The sequence below is a fragment of the Haliaeetus albicilla genome, chromosome 12, assembly GCF_947461875.1.
Source record: "Haliaeetus albicilla chromosome 12, bHalAlb1.1, whole genome shotgun sequence".
In the NCBI taxonomy this organism is placed as follows: Eukaryota; Metazoa; Chordata; class Aves; order Accipitriformes; family Accipitridae; genus Haliaeetus; species Haliaeetus albicilla.
In genome coordinates, this window is record NC_091494.1 from 38,989,641 (window position 1) to 39,007,771 (window position 18,131).

An 18,131-nucleotide genomic window follows, 5' to 3' on the forward strand; every position below is an offset into this window, starting at 1 on the left:
GAGGAGAATAGGTCTCCTTTGCTGTCTTCAAGTTTTTTGGAGCATGAATGAGCTGGGGGCTGTTGTCCAAATTAGGACAGTTGAGTGGCTGGCAGAGAGACAGGGAGTGGAGGAGAGGGGCTGCCCCTATACCACAAGGTTTCTACGGGGGAAATGCCTCCTTATATAAAGTTATTTTCAGTATGATTTGTGTTCCCTGCCACTGGGCCAGCAGAAGCAGGAGGGACTTTCCTCTGTCTCACAGGGTGGTAATGCAGACTCAGGGTTTTTTCACACTGAGATTCAGAGGGGGTCATTTGAGGAAATTTTGGGTTGCTTTAGAGGAAGAGGCTCTGCCAGAGGTGTGTGGAGAGTATTCACCAGTTACCTTCCCAGACTTCTTAAAACATTGCAAAGTGGCCTGTCACTTCACTACTCATTGGCCTCCTCCAAATCTATTTAGCAATTGCTACCTTAGCATCTACATTTCTCCATTATCTGCTACCTCTCTTCTCGTCTGAAATTACTTTTACTGCCTTTCCCATTCTGGTGGAGTTTTTTTTGCTTTTCTTGCCCCCTCTTCTGTGTCTCTGCTCACTTAGTATCTAGATGTGATGCTCCCGCATGCTGAAAGACATGTTGGCCATTTGTCGGTAAAACACAGTCTTGGGCAGGTGCTTTGAGCGTGCTAGGAAGAGGAGGGACCGTTGCAGGGAGGGTCTCTTGAATCTTCTGTTCCCTTGTGCCTCCTGGTAACCAAAGGAAATGAAAACATTCCTGCTTGTAAAAATAAATATTCTTGGAATTAAATACATAAAATAACCAATGGGAGAAGTAATAAAGCATGTCACCCTAAGGAAAAGAGTAAGGAGAGGAATTCAAAACAGCTACATGGAAATGAAAACTGAAGGAAGCAGCACAGTATTAATCAGCATGAGTTCAGAGCCTTCTGACTGGGTTAGGTGTCTCTGTGGAGAGACAAAATGAGTTACTTATTTTGTAGAGATTGCATTTTTGCAGTCACAGAAGTGATTTACAGACAGATTGCAAATAAAACTTGAATATATGTTATATGTATTGCAGAATATTTCTTCAGCAGGCTGTAAAGTCACTGAGTGCCATGAAACTTAGGCTGAAGAGTTTAAAAAGAGGGTTTTTTTATTCCTTCAGTGTGATGAACAGGGAGTTTTCCACAAGAAACCTGGCTCGCTTGGTATCTCATACTGCTTTCAACAGGCAAAATTTCATTTAGTCACTTAATAATAATAATAGTGTTGTCATACATCTGAGTCCCCCAGAACATGATCTCTTTTTCTGCTTGGAAATTTTGTGCAAGTGGAAAAGGAGGAATTTAAACATTTCTCCCAGGATTTCTGACTATCATTCGGAGATTCTTATTCCGCTATATTGATTAATGACCAAGCCTGAAGACAGAGGAGGCCAAATCCAGGCTTTCTTGGCACTCTTTCCTTGGTATACTTTTACTGAGGTCTTTATTATTTGTGTGTTCTCTGCTGAAGGTCTAGGTTGCAGAATTTCAGGGAGCATGAGGTACAGGCAGTAGCACTGGAAAAGCACAGTAGGGCTTGAATGCACCGAGAAATTGCCTAACAGGTGACAGTGTTGGGACTCCAAGTGAATCATGATGAGCTGTGTGATGTTAACCAGAATGATGCTTATGTTGAATGCTAGGTACTACTTAACATAATTTTATTTGATGTGTCCTAATACAACAGGGTTTTGCAGGGTAGGTAAATTCAAATATTTTCAGAAGTCGGAATTTAAGGTGAAACATCACACTAACATGTTAAAAATTAGCCAGTCTGAAGAACAGAGAATGGCAAGGCCAGCCAAGGACCATGCCACACCAGCTGGATTTCAGGCAAAGAAAGCCAGTAAGACTGCCAGGCAAAGAAGTTATGGACTGTCCATAACTTGGACATGACTGCAGTATATCCTTTTTGGTGTTGTCTCTGGGATTGACAGATCTGTGTTTGGTGTTGTGCGTGGAAAGTCCAGGTGGCTAAGGCAATGAAAGGGGTTTGTTTCAAGGATTGGTTGTCCTTGGTGCTCTTCCAGTGTAGATCTGAGTGTAAAATCCCTCCAGCTTTGCAAGCACCATCACTTTGTTTTCCTTCTCTCTTTTCCAGAACTGGTCAGGAATGAAGTGCCAATTCAAACTGCTGCGCATGGCTGTTGCCTTGATCTGTAGTAAGTATCATGCAATACTTGGCACCACGCAATCCTGTTTTGTTTGCCCTTGTCATAACAGTTCATGCTGATTCAGAGAGTTTTGACTTTGCAGCAGTTTTGGTAGGAACTTGCAGCTGGATCTTCTAGCAGCAGAAGCCACATCGCTCTCAAATGCAGATTTTGGCTTTCAACACAAACATTTGTAAATGAGGATTATTTGTTAGCCAACATCTGTAGCTTGTAGCATTTGTGAAGATCTGGGACTTAAATGTCTCATCTTTGAATTAGCAAGCAAGCAATGCTTTAGCAATGATAATACTTAGGTTTCCTAGAGCGCTTCCTATCTGGGATGGCAACAGCATTATACACACATTAATGAATTATCTTCCAGCCATATCCCTAGGGTGGCATGATACGGGAAACTAAGCTGTGTATTTGTCAGAGACAATTGTCTTCGAAGTCCAATTAATTTCTTTTATGGTTTTGGTATAAATTTTGGAACGCAAATATTCCCTCACCTATCTACACTCCCATGAACCCAGACCACTTACCAACCACTGGGGACACCTCATGTCTATGCACCGCAACACTTACACAGCCATGGCTTTCCAGCTTCCTTATGCTTCCCATACAAGGCAGTTTCTCCCTCCGCATCTCTTCAGGGATGCAGCACTGCCTACAAGGTGGACTTAAGAATGGATAGACCTAGACAGTTAATTTCTTTTTCCTTCTTTGTTCCAGTGAGCTTTGAATTTGGAAGAGCCGTGTGGCTGCGATTCCACCCCTCCGCTTACCCACCATGCCCACACCCCAGCTTCATGGCTCATCTGGGAGGGGTGATGGTTGGAATCACCCTTGGTGTCATCATCCTGAGGAACTATGAGCAGAGACTCCAAGACCAGACTTTATGGTGGATCTTCCTTTCTATTTATGTCATTTTTGTCTTGTTTGCCATCTTCTGGAACATTTTTGCCTACAGCCTGTTGGATCTAAAGCTACCTCCCCCTCCTTGAAAACATGGGACAAAAAACTTGAGAGTGGAAGTCATCTGTCAGCTATGTTAAATGAATGAAGATGGAGCATCTATTTTTATATTTAACTTAGGGGAGGATGATTCTTTTGAACACAGCTGTGTGCTGGAGGAGATGCTTGAAGATCTCACAAAAGAATGGGCTGATCAGTTTGTTCACAAATCTAGCAGGTACTGTAATACTGGCTGGCCTGGACCCTGCAGCTTCTCCACTGCCAGGGCTCCTGTTGGGCAGCTTGTACCTGGGCACTTATCACTTGGTTTGTTAGCACACATCAATATTTTGTATGAGATATTTGTATTTTCCAGGTCAGTGCTGGAATTATGGCCAGTTGTTGAATGAATCTCCTCAATGTTACTGAACACTAAAAGGGAAAAAGAGCAGACATTTACTAATTAGAGACTCGCATGGTACTCACAAGGCAGCTTGGGTTTGGTTTCTATGGACACATCTGACTGTTCAGCCATACCAGTGCCACTGTCTAATTACTTGAATGGTTCCTAAGATATTTTAGCCTACGGTGAAACCTGTCTTATGCACCTTTCAAAGGAATCAGCAGAACTTGATCACCCAAAGTGATGGAGACTGGTCTTCAACTACAGGTCAAATGAAAATTGCACTATAAACCTTGGGAACTCTTAGAGTGTTGTGGACACCCAACCAGAGGTGACTTTTACTGTGCATGTTTCACTTGATTTTAATTTTTTTTTTTTTCCCCCAGCCTGCTGTGGCTAGAGGGTGTGGCTGGGGTCTCTTTTTTGAAGGATGGAGAAAAGGAGGGCAAATGTTCAATTGTGTTTTTATCAGCTGACAATCAAGTGCTGTTTTTTTCTCACTTCATTTCTGGCCACATAGATCTAACACCTGGCCTGCAGTGAGCTCCTAGCAAGGATCTGAACTCGTCCAGCAGGTTCTTATTAGAAAAGTGGGAGAGAATCACCTATAGCAGCGCAGGGCAGGAACTATCTAGTCTTCACAGCCATACAGTCCATCTGGGGCCAAATCTGTCCACTGAAGTCAGTGGAGTTAAATCAGGTTGTGTGTAGCACTGGTTTCCCACTGAAATGGAAGGTGTGTTACTGTGTTACAGTGATCATTGTGAAACAGATAAAACTGTTTTTAAAGTGACTGCTAAGTTTTGAGGATGCCTTTTCCTGGGGCAATGGATGTTCTGGGGGCTGCAGAAACAGTTAGTTGCAATGATGCCTTTTTCTCTAACATTAGTCAAGCCCAGGTTTTGGCAATCTGTAACTGCTCTGCAGCACAGTCCATACAGTTGCCTGCACAGACCTGAAGACCAGACTGGAACATCCATAGCACAAGCAGCGCTTATAGGTACACTTCTCTGTAAGGTGCTTTTGTTATTTTGCTTCTCACTTTAGAGAGCTGCCAAACTACAGTCCAGGAATGTGGATGCCCTCCTTTTCTCTCCCCTTTACCCCCCTAGTTTGATGGCCTGGATAAAGCAGCCATAGGAGTCTCTCTAGACTAGCTCCTTTCTTCATTTTTCCTAGCTGCATACTGGCGCCCATGCACCAGCCACCAGAGCCTTCCACAGCACATCTAATGGGCACTGTAGCAGTCGGGTTTGCTCTGTAGCAAAATGTCTCTGTATCGTGGGCTTTATTGTCTCAGCTGTGTAACAGGTGCTGCCAGATGATACCACAAACTGGTAGGAGTCTGTCATTCTAGAGGGGACATTCACGGGTGCTTATCAGCTGCCCCCTTCTTTGCCTCTTATGGGAAAAATCTCCCTGGTCTGGAAGGGTGAAGTTCTGCTCCCACAGTATGCACCAGTGAAAATCCTGTTGCCTCAGGGAAAGGGAGAGGGGAGAAAATAAGTGTTTCTACAGCCTGGAATAAGCCTTACCTGCAAAAGAAACGATTTTTGCCACCTTTGTGCGCAGGAATGGGATCTCTGAGGGCAGCTGCGCCTTTGTTGTTCTGTATGGCTAGTACATTGCTCATGGGCCGTCAGATCAAGGAACAAGAGGAAGGGTTAAGGATCAGAGCTCTGGTCATTTTGGAAAAGGGGATTGGTTCCCCATGCCATTTTACCTCTGCAATTTTGGTCTAGATCAAAGCAGTCATGAGAGTTTACATGCATCGTTTCAGGTGCTGACGCAGTGAGTTTCGTAGCAGTGGAGATCATCTCCCTGGGAAGCAGCAGGCAAGCAGGAGAGCGGGGAGCTAGGAGAATACTGACAGAAGCATGGTTAACACGTAAGGAGGACATTCCTTTCCTCACTTATCGCTAAGCCTTTCTGATTACAGATGCCTTTAAAACAGAGGTGAGCAGAAATGGGAATTCTCCTGGAAGTTTTAGGAAAAATTTGAAAATTTTGTTTAAAAATTTCAATCACGACAAAACCCAGATTATTTTGCCTATAATTTACAAGAGTACAATATGCACTGATTGACTTCTATTTTTGGTTTCTCAACTGAAAGCTACTTAATACCCATGAGTTTCTCCTCAGGAAAGGTTTCTGTGCCTGCCAGTGATGTGCTCTGGGGTGAAACAGCAAGCTACAAGTTCAAGGGCCGCCACTTTCTTCATCAGCCTGACCCTGGCTAACATATCTTTGCCTCTGCTCGGGAGTAGGAGGGAGCTGAACAGAATAATCCAGGCACCCTTCTTTGGTCCTTTATATATAGATGAACATAGTTTACATGAACTGGTTGAAAACAGCTCTGAGGTTGAGCTTATGACCTGTTCTTTTAAATTGTTGTTCATCTTTCTGACTTCATTCTGTGTCCCCATACCCTGTCACTTGAGCAAGTCTACAAGCAACCCTGGGGATCAGAAAGGCCAGACTTTAAAGCAGTACTAGATTTATTGTGGGTGAAGAAATGAAACCTTCTCACATTCCTGCTCATCAGAGCTGAAATCTCTCCCCATACATAGAGCAGGTTGTACATGGAGCCTGTTGTCTGGTAAGAATCTATCAGCTCATGGAGTCAGGAGCAGCTCAAAGTGCTTAAGCTTTTATAATTTTATTTTTTTAAATCATTAAAATTACACTGTGAAAACTTGTTATGTTTTTACAGAGTATCAGGAAATCTAGTTATGTTATTTTCTAATGCATCCAGGAGTGCCACAGTGCTGCAGCACCAGAGAGCTAATAGCAACCAGGCTTTTCTTTTACCTCCAGATGTCCTTGAAACTGCTGGCTTACGTTGGAGATATAATATTCTCCATCCTGCTCATTTGTGGTTCTTAATTGTCACAGTCAGTAACATGTTCCTGAAGGAGCTGTCCACTGAGGGACTGGTTTTGGTGATTGGTTTTGGTTTTATTTCAGCTGCTGCCAGGATTTTACAAATTTGAACAGTGCACATTAGAGGAGGTTATTTTTTGCTTGTGTCCTTGAGTGAGGACACACCACCTAGAACAAAAAAAGCCGTTTCTGTCCTGGACTTCCTATTTAGTAAGTATATTGCAGCACTGGTTCAGTGAGGATGGGTGTAGGGAGTAGTCATGCAGACTGGGCTGATTGTAGAGCCCCTTCAGGGACACCTGCCAGCAGCATGGTGACAGCACGGATGGGATCCGGCCCTGAGCCTCTTGCTGATCCCTCATCCCAGAGGAGAGATACAAGAAGTGGCTCAGACAGCCGTGGGGAGGAAGAAGGAGGAGGAAACCAGGTAGATTAAAGTCCATGGGGCTTGCAGATTGCACCTTTTATTCCTAGATGCTTGGAGACAGGTAGAGATTAATTTTGCACACATCAGTAATATAGGAAGGAGGAGTGGGAGGGTTGTAATGGAGTGATGGGAGAGGAGGTTACCAGGACCAATCTCTGAGTGAGGTGTAGAGGAGCTGTAAAAATGCTGATGAATTCACTTTTGCTAAGTTCTTAAGACAACAGCTCATATCACTTTTTCCCCATCAGTCGATGAGGAATCTTAGCACTTAGGTGGCATACTGTGATTCTTCACTACTTGCTCCTTTAGCAGTAGGAAGTATTTTATCAAAGGGGAAGGGGGAGGCCAGAGAAATTATTGTTGTCTGAGGTTGCTGGACTAGAAATAAAGCTCAGGGTTTCTGTGTCCCAAGACCTCGCTCCTTCTGATGGATCGTACTGCCCATATGTTTTAAATCAGATTAGATCAATTTGAACTGGGGTATGAAGGATGGAGTCTGACACATTTAGAGCTGGTACTAAAATAACAGCTATCTGCTGACCTCACAAGACAGCTACTGTTTTGTGCCAATATTTAGTCTCACAGGATCGTGGGTAGGACTTTCACACATACTTCAGTGAGTAAAGAGCTCAAAGTCTATCTGTTTACATAGACTCAAGCTCAGCTCAATTGCTTTGGAAACCCCATCCACTGGCTTTACCTGAAGTGGAACTGGAGAATATGGATGCAGTTCAACACCAGCAGCCTCTGGAGGCAAACTGGGATCTAGAGAACAAAGGCCAGCACCTCTGGGGTTTTAGCCTCTGAATATTGCCGCTGTTCTGTCTCTTTTATAGTAGTGGCTGCTCCACAGTGCTCTGTGATACGACTCAAAAATTCCTTCTGCAATCACTGATGCTGAGAGCTGTTTATAAAGGAAAACAGTGCATTTTGTAGCTCTATACAGAAAGAATCACACATAAGACCGAAACCAAGCATGTTTAAAGGTAAATGTATTTTTAATGTCACCATTAATCATTGGCTTTTAATTGGAAAAAGCTTTCTAATGTGGTATTTCTGAAATGCCAGTAGTAGTACAGAAAATCTATGTTTCAGGGTACTTTACAACACAGAGCACAAAATATTCCCTAAGTCTGATTTAAGTAGCAAAAGTACCTTAATCTTCAGTGAGCTTAATAGATACGTTAGTCACTGACTGTCTCCTGACTCCCCCACAGTGTCTGTTTGGTTTGCAAATAAAGCTAGATTTATGCAGCTTTTCTTTTGCTTACACTACTAATGCTAACAACACATCTAAGTGTTAAACACAAAGCACTAAACAATGTAATTTTCTGCCTTAAAATATTGAACAAATGATACTTTCCCGTTAAGGGCTAGTAAAACAAAATGATATTTGCAAGGTAAGATGCTATGGTATGTTTCCAAATATTTTTGTATTGTGTACATTCTGTATATTTTTGTTGTAACAATATTATTTGAGCGCAGAATCCATTAAATTTTTTTTGTTGGCAGGTTTTTTTTTTTGTTTTCTGTTTCTGTTTTCTTTTTTTTTTTTAATAAAATTGAGCTGTTCTATATCACATGCCAAAAAACCAACCAAAAAACCCCCTTTCAGTTTTGTAAGTTTGTCTACAGTTAACACAGTACTTAACAAAAGAGCAATTAATGTTGAGCTCTGCAATGTAATCTTTTAACAATGACATTGATAACTCATTTTTATGTCTCTCTAAAAGTGTCTGCCTAAAAGATAAAGAAGAGAGTGAACTGCTGCTTTATTACTCTCTGAGATATAACAAGGATGCAGAACTGCCTTGGGACTTGTATTGAAATTCAGGCCTTGTCCCACCATTTGACAACTGACACTTTAGTGCAGCAGTGACCTCAGAACTGCGTGGAAGTTGATGACCAAGTACATTAGACTGTTTAAAATTTTTTTACTGGGGTGGAGGGTTGTTCGTTTTTAACATCAGTCTCTACTGAATGTCTTAAAATCTTAGAGCCAACACATCCTTGTCTCTTGAATCAACAGTGGGAACAACATATCTAGGAAGTTCTGCAGCAAACCCCCAACTCATTTAGTTGTTTTGAGATAAAACTAGAATAAAAATCCTTCCACCAATGTGGAAGGGGAAGGCAAATTTTGAAAAATATTTTGTGGTTTTGTTGGGAAACACTGAGTTAAAACATAACTTAAAGAAATGAAGATGTAACTAGCAGCAGTTCCTGTCAGATTTGTTACTCCTAAGGGGAGGCAAATCACTGCTACCGTATGTGGGACTCGGCTCTTGCTGTTGGTTTTCTGCACTTAAGTGAGCTTTCCGAGACACATAAATCTCTTCATTCATTAGTTGACGACTTTCAGCAAGAAGGTAAGGTGGGGTTTGTCGGTTTTTGTCAGTTAATACAGGAAGTGATACTGTCTGCTAGCACTATACATTTTTCTTGTTGGCTAAAATAATTTTAGAAAGGCAAACTGAAGGACAGAAATATTGCCAGTTCCAGTGTATCTGTCACAGAGAAGGAGCCAAAAGCTGGCAGCCTTGGTACTCAGCTTTGATCACACAAACTCATAAAACTCATTAGCATTTTATTCCCATTGCTCCAATCATATTCCTTATAGTAAGCATTGCTCATAAGTGTTGGAAAGAGAAATACTAATTGGTTTATATGATATTTCTTTTGGGGGTAAAGAGGGGGGAAACCAAAAAAAACAAACCAAACCTTTATCTTTCAAACTGCAAGAAGTCTGTAGCAGTTAAATCTAAACTTGCATTCTTAACATAGGCCTGGGGGATTTTGTGTTTGGAGGTTGGGTGTGTGTGTTTGTTTGTTTATTTGTTTTTTTGGTTGGTTTGGGTTTTGGTTGTGTTTTTTTTTTTTCCCAAAAGGGTTTTAAATCAGACCCTTAAAACTACAGTAAAAATCTTTCAGGTTTGCAGATTAAGTGCATATCTCAGCATCTTCTGACCTTTTGTGTGCTTCATCCTGAGCTTTGAATAGCTGATTGCTGGCGGAAGTTAAGCGTGTAATACTCTCCAGGCATTCATGCAGCCGAACCAGCTGCTTCTGCATTATTTATTATGCTTTTGTTTAATTTTCTTTAGTTTTGTTTTTTAAAATAGAATTTATAATGGAAAGATGCCAGTAAAACCTGTAAATTCATGAACTAACAGGGTGTATTTCTGTGTGTATGTGTCTTTGTGTGTGTACTTCTGAGCATCTTGAGTTTAGTAGTTAGGTAACCGAATGGCAAAGGCACTGCAAAGCTGGCAGAAGCAAGATGAAGTTAAAACAAAGGCTGCAGAAAGCAAGAAGTTATGTTTTTCATGTAAGCCACCTTTAGTGCAGGGAAAATTCAGGAAAAGGAACTTGCAATAGAAAAAGCTATGACTGAAGCTGTCCACATGTAACAGAGTACAAATTCAGTAGGACTGATACTGAACAATGCATTACCTTGGAGAAGAGAGGCCCAACAAGACTAAGCAAGGTTTTACAGTTAAGGTTAAAAATATCTGGATTTTTAGGAGTGATTTATGGTAATTTACCTAGCAAACAAAACTACTTAAATGAGCATAGTACATGTCATGGGATAATAGGGTAATCCAGGTTATAAGGCACTTCATACCACTTCAGCCATTTTATTCTTGAAAACTTCCAGGGACGCAGGCTAGGCAAAGCAATTGTGAGCACATCTCAGGAAAGGTCTATCACCACCCGCACTGCTGTGCCTGGGCCTGACCTACTCTTTGTAAATATTAAGGCCAGCACACAGAACACCTGGCCCTATGAGTCTCCAGCCCAACATCTCCACCCAGCTGCAGGCACAAGGAACAGGACAGGACTACTGCAATGATTTCTTACACTCCTACCAGATCACAGCTACCTGTTAATTCACATTCCACTTCCTTTTTTTTTTTTTTGCCTCCTGATCAGGCAAAATACTAAACTTAGTCAAAAATGTACAAGAGCAACCATGAGTGACATGTTTTATTAAGAGGTGCTGCTTTACTCAGTCACGAATATTCTGAAGGAAAACATTGTGACCTCTCAGAGCTCCTGCAAATGACAGAATAAGGAGTTTGTTTACTTTCAAACTACTTTTATGTTCTTCTCTGACCTGCCCATGTACATTACATATCACCTCAGCTGTCAGTATGACACTTGCACACTCCTGCACATAACACTAGCAGCTCCTCTGCATTGTGTGAATAAAGGGTTTTAAACAGGAGACATCAAGGACAACACTAACTTGTAATTTAATGTAAGCACACTATTAAGGATTCAAATGTGTTTTATTGTTAACCTTATTATAGGTTCAACACAGTGGTGTTACAGGAAAGCATTCAACTTTTATCATCACAGTATACAGCACTGGCAGAACAGTCCAACTTAACGGCATTAGTAAGACTTAGTTACTGTTTCAGGGAGAGTTGTTCAAATGCCCTGGGTCAAGTGTTCAAACAAGACCCTCTGCTGCAAAGGAAAGCAACAGGGAGTTTTGCTGGTATCGGGTTTGCAGAGCTAGTCCTTGTTTATGATGTGGTCACTCAGAGGGCTCATGAGTTTTGATTCCAGCTGTAGCCAAAGATTTTCTTCAATTATTCTGCTGTCTAAATGTCCTATGGTGTGGGTAAGAATTCATTGCTGAATGTTTTAAAAAGTCTGAATAATTAACTTGGGAACTAAGTTTACTTCAATTTCTGAAGAAGTTTTTATTAATTTAAAGTTAATATTTAATCTGTAAAAGTTTCAGGTTTAATTCTCCATGGACATACCATTATTTACAGTTATGCAAAACAGGTACTAAGAACACACAAAGAAGGTCTTGATCACAACACAAACTAATTAAGAAGGGAATTCATCAGATAGCCTGGGAATTTAACATGTCTGTCCGGTGTATGTATGCATACATACAAGCACATACAAACTGATTCCTAAAACTCTGTTCAATCTTAAGGCAGTTCTGTTTCATACCAATTAACAACTTGTTTATCTAGTAACAGCAGAACAAACTGCCACTTTGAAAGCAGAATGTGGAAACTAGCTACAGACTTATTACCAATGTTCTCTTATATAAACATAAACAAATATGATTTACTGATTTACTCTGACTTACGCAGATGTTTGTGCTTCTTTATGTATTAAAACAAAAGTAACCAGATCTTAATGATTAGACATGATCATTTTAAAGATATTTAAAATATTTAAAACACTGAAATGCTTGCCAGGTAAGGGATTTGTTTGGTTTTGGGGGTTTTTTTTTGTGCAATGACTGTAAAAAACAAATGTCATGATTTCCTCAGAAAAGGAGCAAGTAATTTGGAGAATCTGGTAAGCACTGAAAACTATGCAGGAGTTTGTCTGATCCAATATTTACACATTAAAAAAAGCTCATACTGGTTTCTCTAAAAAAGAGAAAAGGCAGATGAAACTGCAACTTAGGTTTGACTTAGGCAATCCTTTTAAATATAAATTAAAAATCCTGCAATAGTGAAACTAAGCTGCACAGAAGAAATTAATGATTTATACAATACCCTCAAATGAGTACAGAATAGTTAAGATAATTTTAAGCTACTGATGTTTCTCTCATGAATTCCTCAAGGACGGTCACTACATTTCTGGCTTCTGGCATTTCTGCATGTTCTACTTTAACAATCTTCAAGAGGATGTCTCCACTGCCACAATTCTTTAGAAACATGTAACACTTGAACAAGGCATAGTGGTTCATTTCAGCCTGGCGGATAAACCTCTTCAGGTTGTTAATGTCTTGTATAGCCTGGGAAAAGAGTGACAGAGCATTTTCTTATCCTTCTGCACGGAAAGAAAACATATTATTGTGTGGAAAAGTGAAGGAATAGCAGGAGAAACAAAACCATTTCCAATAGGAATTTTATATTACTATTCAAGAGTAATGTAAGAATTGAGTACTGTCTTTGATACATATTACCACTGTTACTGTCATGATGCAAAATCTGTGGACACCACAACTTGATCATGTCCAAACCTGTATCAAGAGTTCCCCTCTTCTATTACGACAGATCACCTAAGAAGTGTTAACTACTGAATCCATGTTACCAATTACACAACACTGTGTGTGCACAGCTCAAATTAACAGTATTTTAAGATAAAAGAAAAAAAGTGGGGTTTATTTTAAATACAAGAAAATGCCTTTGGAGTACTCACTGAAGAATCTTTCACACTACTTTACATTCTGGTCTTGTCAGCTACAGTAAGCCAGTCCCCAACTTAAACTTCAGAGTTAATCAGTTAATGACATATAGGCATCATAAATAACCTAAAAGTTTTCTTTGCTGCAGAAAGAGTATTTGCTCCCTCAGTAACCCTGATGTCTTCTCCAAGTCTTTAATATATATGAACAGGTACCTTCAATTTAAAGTTTTCCAAAATCTGCCGGAAGAGAAATGGATTTCCACCTTCAGCACCATTCACAAAAGCATGCATCCAGTCCTCACAGAATCTGTTGCTTCCTGTTACGTGTTCAGGAACACAGAAAAGAGATGAGAAAAAGTAAATGAGCTCAACATAACTATATAGCTGCATTCACCTGGTTTAATCACTCTCAACAACACCTGATAATAGTATACCTGGGCCAGGAAATAAGTCTTAAGAAAAACAATACATGTGGAGAAGAAAAGCAAACATAGCTAGAGTTATTACAGGCAATTCTGTCCTGAACGTTGAATCCCTTTTCACAACATTTGTCAAAAATACAACAGGAAAAAAAAGTTTTGCAGCTTCCCTGAAGCGTATGAGTCATAGTTTCATGGTCCACAAACTAAATGCACATGGATTTTATTATCAACCATTTTCAAACCAGAGTTCCAGTGCATATGGTAAAACAAACTACTCCGCTACCTCATAGGAAAACAGGTGTTCTAGTTTCCAGCCAGAATCCAAACTGGACATGAACCTATGAGCTGCTGAGTATCCTCAACTACCTCTAATGTCCACAACTCTCAGCAGCTGAGGGATACAAGTAACATGAAGAAGTATTCACAGCTGTAATCTCACCTGCATTATGCAACTGAGGCTGAGGTCCACTACAGTCTATAATCATTGACTTGTGCTGTTCCTCAGTCATGGCAATACACAAGGAGGTCATTGTGCCTTCCTGAACGAGTCCTTGGAGGCTGGCAGCTGCCAGAAACCTGACACAAAAAGCTCTTGTGAACTGCTTGCTTCTTTACAATTCCCGAACAGCAAGAACAGGAGGCTGTCATACACAAAAGCCAAGTTATTCACAGGTTCCTTGGTCTCAAAGTATCTTTACCTGCTAATGTCTTTTTCTGTTCTTTCATCTGCGTTTTTTACTTCCACAGGAGTATAACTCAAAGCCTTAAAACAAACACACACACACAAAAAAAGAAAAAAGCTAGATGCAACTTTGATATTACTTCTGTTGGTATACTGCAGTCACTAGCAATATATACATAATGCGGTACTTGAAAAATTGTTCTTTTCACAGGAAAAGTAGAAGCTAAGGGAATACTCCCTATTATAGTCATTGCAGCTGATTTTGCATTCAGAAGAAATACAGCACTTATACTCTATTAGCTACGCCATCCAAAGCCTCCTCAAACTCAGGAACTAGAGCTAGGATTAATTTCTTTTCTGTTTCCAGTGAATTACATGAGGCACATACAGAATATAACATCCCTTTTGGTTCAGAGGAATTATAGAAGGGATAGCATTCTCATGCTGTTTCTTATTTTTCATTCTAATATCTACTTGGACACTGCTATGTAATTTAAAATTAGTTAACTATAAAAACTGATAGAAGAAATTGCTATGTGCTACCTTAGCAATAAAGCAGGGAAAAAGTACTTGCCCTGAATTAAAAAAAAAAAAAAAAAAAAAGAGAGAGAGAGAGAAGAAAAAAAAAGTTGTTCCTCATTTATTCCTGGCTGGGAAAGCAAATGCAAGAAACATTTTAAACACGTTGGAGTCACTGAGATTCCTTCTGAACCTTTTTCAGTTATCCACTTTGAAATACACTTACAGCATGTAACAAAAAGGCGAGTTTCTCCTGGAAGAGCTGTACTACTCTCTGAATAGGGCATATGGCATTCTCAAACCAGCTTCTGAAGTAGGGGTTAACATGGGTCTCCAAGGTTTTTTGCTGTAACAAGTTGAAACATTAAAACTTTAACTACAAATTAGATTTCTACACAAATAGAAGCCTCTTAATAATCTATTCAACCTAAGATATTTGGATGTCAGAGCCTTCTTAGTTTCAAACCACAGTAAACTGAGTTTGACGTTTAAAGCCACACTTTATGAGCAATGAAGGGCTTCACATTTCAAGGGACAGAACTGTAATATTATGGTACATACTGAACAAAGACCATGCATGCAACAGCACACAGGATGAGAGAGAGACTTAAAATGCAGTTTGCATTAGAAAAATTGTAACAAGAAAAACACTAAAAATCCTTCCTTAACATTCAGAAGTGGTAAGAATCCAGGTGGACATTGATAACTTTCCTGTAGACCATTACCTTTTATTAGTCATTCTTCTCTCTGAATCTAACTGCAAGTAACCTTTAAGATATTTATAACTGGCACAAAAAAGTCCCCCCCCTTTTTTTTTCCTTTTGAGTTGTGTATGGTTGATCGCACTTCAGACATTCACTGTCACTACAGTGAATCAAGTATCTCTCTCAGTGTTTCATACTAGTACTTAAAACACCTAATTTGTCTCTACAGACTAAACCTTCCAGATTGTCTTAGTAATCAATTTGCATCAATAGTAATTTTTACCACTTACAAAAAAAAAGTTGGGCCTTACCTCCAAATCAAGGTTTATCTTCAGACTTTGAATGTATCTGTCCAGCTCAAGTCTGAAAGTATCTTCTTAAGGAAAATAAGATGCATCACTTAAGACCTGCATGTTTCCCTTTCAGTATATGGCTGTTATTGACATTTCCCGTTATTGGAAGGTGTGCACAAACGAGATGATTTCCAGTAGGAAACGGACAAAATGAGAACACAATTTTTACATCATGTCCCTCTCCACACAGATAAAGAAAGTTAAAGGTAAGGATATAGTTCCAGACCTTTCTCTGAGCCACCTAAGAAACAAACAACGTATTCTGGAGCATTGTTGGTGTCCGATTCCACTGTTGCCATTTCTAGAAGATTTTCTTGTTGGAAACGACAGTAATAACAACCAACTCTATATTCTGGTATGCTATGCAGAAAAAAAAAGAATTATTTTGTTACAGATACATCACAATAAGTAAGTGCAAAAAGCAGACATACATGATTTCTGTAAATAATTTTCACCCGCTAGCACTTCTCTTTTTTTCCCCTGTGGTGCAATCAGAGTAGTTTCAAAGGAAATAGTCATAAACACATGTAGTATTTTTTAAATATTCAAATGTTAAATTATTTACTACAATATTTTTCTCAAAGCTACCTAGAAAAAGAGGGAAGTGTAATTGCATAAAGCAATTATTAACAGCAGCAACAGACTGAGAACATGGAATCGGGATTAAACCTAATGCAGCAGCAGATGGCAAGATGTGCAATGCTGCCAATGTTTCTTACAGTTTCTCATTCACAAATAATTGTTAAAATTTACCTCAGCCCCACTGACGCTACATTCCCCATTCCTTCAAACAGGGCTCCTTTAGTAAGACGCTTAACGATAAAACTGCGCAATTCAGTCTCTGCTTCAGCTGGTAAGTTAGTGTCCAGCAAGGAGAGGCTTTAAAAAACAAGAAGAAATTGTTAGCAAAAAGCAAACATTATTGTTTTGTTTCTCTGAACAAGGGCAGAACCACCTGCTTCTAGAAGGGGGACCACTGTGATCTCTCTCTGGCTTACAGCTAACTTGCCCTGTGACTTCTGGCCCATCAGAAATGCATTCAGGAGTTGTGGTGTCAGCTGATGCTGAACTGCTCACCAGCTACTAAAAAGTCACTGCCCCTCTTTGTTCTTATGTTTCCCTAGTTGTAATACACAGCAACAACTCCATTACAGAGCTTGTGGAAAAGTAAGATGTCCATTCAAAATTGTTTAATAAATTTTAATTATCTGTTGTCTACGTGAAGACCTAAGTCAATACAGAAAAGTCTAACAGCAAAGAAAAGACAGTTCAAACTCAAAGATGATAGCTTACATTTAATACATTATTTGAGCTCTGTAGTTGTGTCCATTCCCCAGGTATTCCAGAAAAAGCACCAGGGGGCTTCAGTATGCGTTCACAGAGGTTTCTGCTTTGAAGGGACTTCAATGTACTTGCTTACTAGTCACCTAACAGTAATACAGCAAAGACTTCAAAATGGGGTGTTATGGATGATTATACTGTTCTGCAGATTGGCTTTACCTGAAGTCTTCGCTGGAGGGTGTCTCTGCCGCCGCACTGCTGGGACTGCCATTCCCACTGTCTGCTCCCTGCCGTGAGGATCTGAAAATCAAGCCGTTATGATTGATTTTACAGCCTTAACGCACAGAACAGGGAAAAGGGACTGCAGCAGGGAAAGGTATGGCCTGAGGGTTTTAACGCAGGAGCAGGGAATCGGGACATTATGGGAGGAAAAAGAGCTCTTCGGGGAGGGGGGGGGGAGAATAAAGCGAATTCAAGCAACTGGGAACTGACAAGGCCTGGAAACGGCCTCTCCAGCGCGCACCCCCCTCGCCAGGCCTCGGCGGCGGCGGCGAGCGACCCCCTCACCTGCAGCTCCGGTAACCGTAGAGGCTGTGGTAGGTGCTGCCGTGCCGCTCCGGCCGCCGCTCCTCACCCCCACCGCCACCCTCCTCGCTGCTCTCCAGCTCCCGCTCGTCGCCGTCCGGCAGCGCCGGCAACATCCCGTCCCAACCCGCCGCCGCGGACCCGCCCGCTCCGGGTCCTGCGTTCGCCGCTCCCCGCCCCGGAGGCAGAGGAGGCCGGCGGGAGGGCGGGCGTACCGCGGGGGGCTGCGCTAAAGCTTCTCCCCCCGCGCCGGGTGGGTGTACGCCAGCCCGCGGGCAGGCAGCGCCTAGCCGAGGGCTCGTTGCGGGGCGGCTGAGGTGCAGCAGAGCCCACCTAGAGCCGTAGCGGACCGTGCCGCCGGCTTTTAAAGGGCCTACTCCGCTTCCGAAATACTTTTTTTTCCCCCCTGTTAAAACAGCACATTTGTTAGCTCAGCCTCGTAACAGGCAAGCCCTGCGGGCCGGGGAGCTGGCTCTCGCTCCCAGCCTGCGGCTCTAGGAGCCGGGGAGCCGCGGGGATACTAACACAGAAACAACACCCGGTGGGATGTAACGGAGGGGCCAGTC

General features: G+C 41.3%; 2 protein-coding genes across 6 annotated transcripts in view; one reads left to right on the top strand and one right to left on the bottom strand.

The window, feature by feature from the left end:
• The window catches only part of RHBDL3 (rhomboid like 3), a 71,555-nt gene extending 63,198 nt beyond the window's left edge, over positions 1 to 8,357 (top strand). For 4 of the 5 annotated variants that reach the window (XM_069799267.1, XM_069799268.1, XM_069799269.1 and 1 more), the window contains 2 exons: positions 2,130 to 2,190; positions 2,914 to 8,357. In XM_069799267.1, coding sequence (XP_069655368.1) covers positions 2,130 to 2,190; positions 2,914 to 3,185 — 333 coding nt within the window. In that variant the 3' untranslated portion in view covers positions 3,186 to 8,357. The remainder of the gene's footprint in view (positions 1 to 2,129; positions 2,191 to 2,913) is intronic. The other variant, XR_011327256.1, reaches the window with a different exon arrangement.
• Positions 8,358 to 11,121: 2,764 nt separating this feature from the next.
• C12H17orf75 (chromosome 12 C17orf75 homolog) lies at positions 11,122 to 17,785 on the bottom strand. Its single transcript, XM_069799271.1, has 10 exons — positions 17,548 to 17,785; positions 17,200 to 17,280; positions 16,453 to 16,578; positions 15,916 to 16,059; positions 15,658 to 15,715; positions 14,869 to 14,988; positions 14,140 to 14,204; positions 13,881 to 14,017; positions 13,233 to 13,336; positions 11,122 to 12,624 (listed from the first exon to the last, which is right to left on the bottom strand). Exons 1-10 carry the CDS (start codon positions 17,679 to 17,681, stop codon positions 12,415 to 12,417), a joined length of 1,179 nt encoding a protein of 392 aa, XP_069655372.1. The 5' UTR covers positions 17,682 to 17,785; the 3' UTR covers positions 11,122 to 12,414.
• Positions 17,786 to 18,131: the final 346 nt, after the last annotated feature.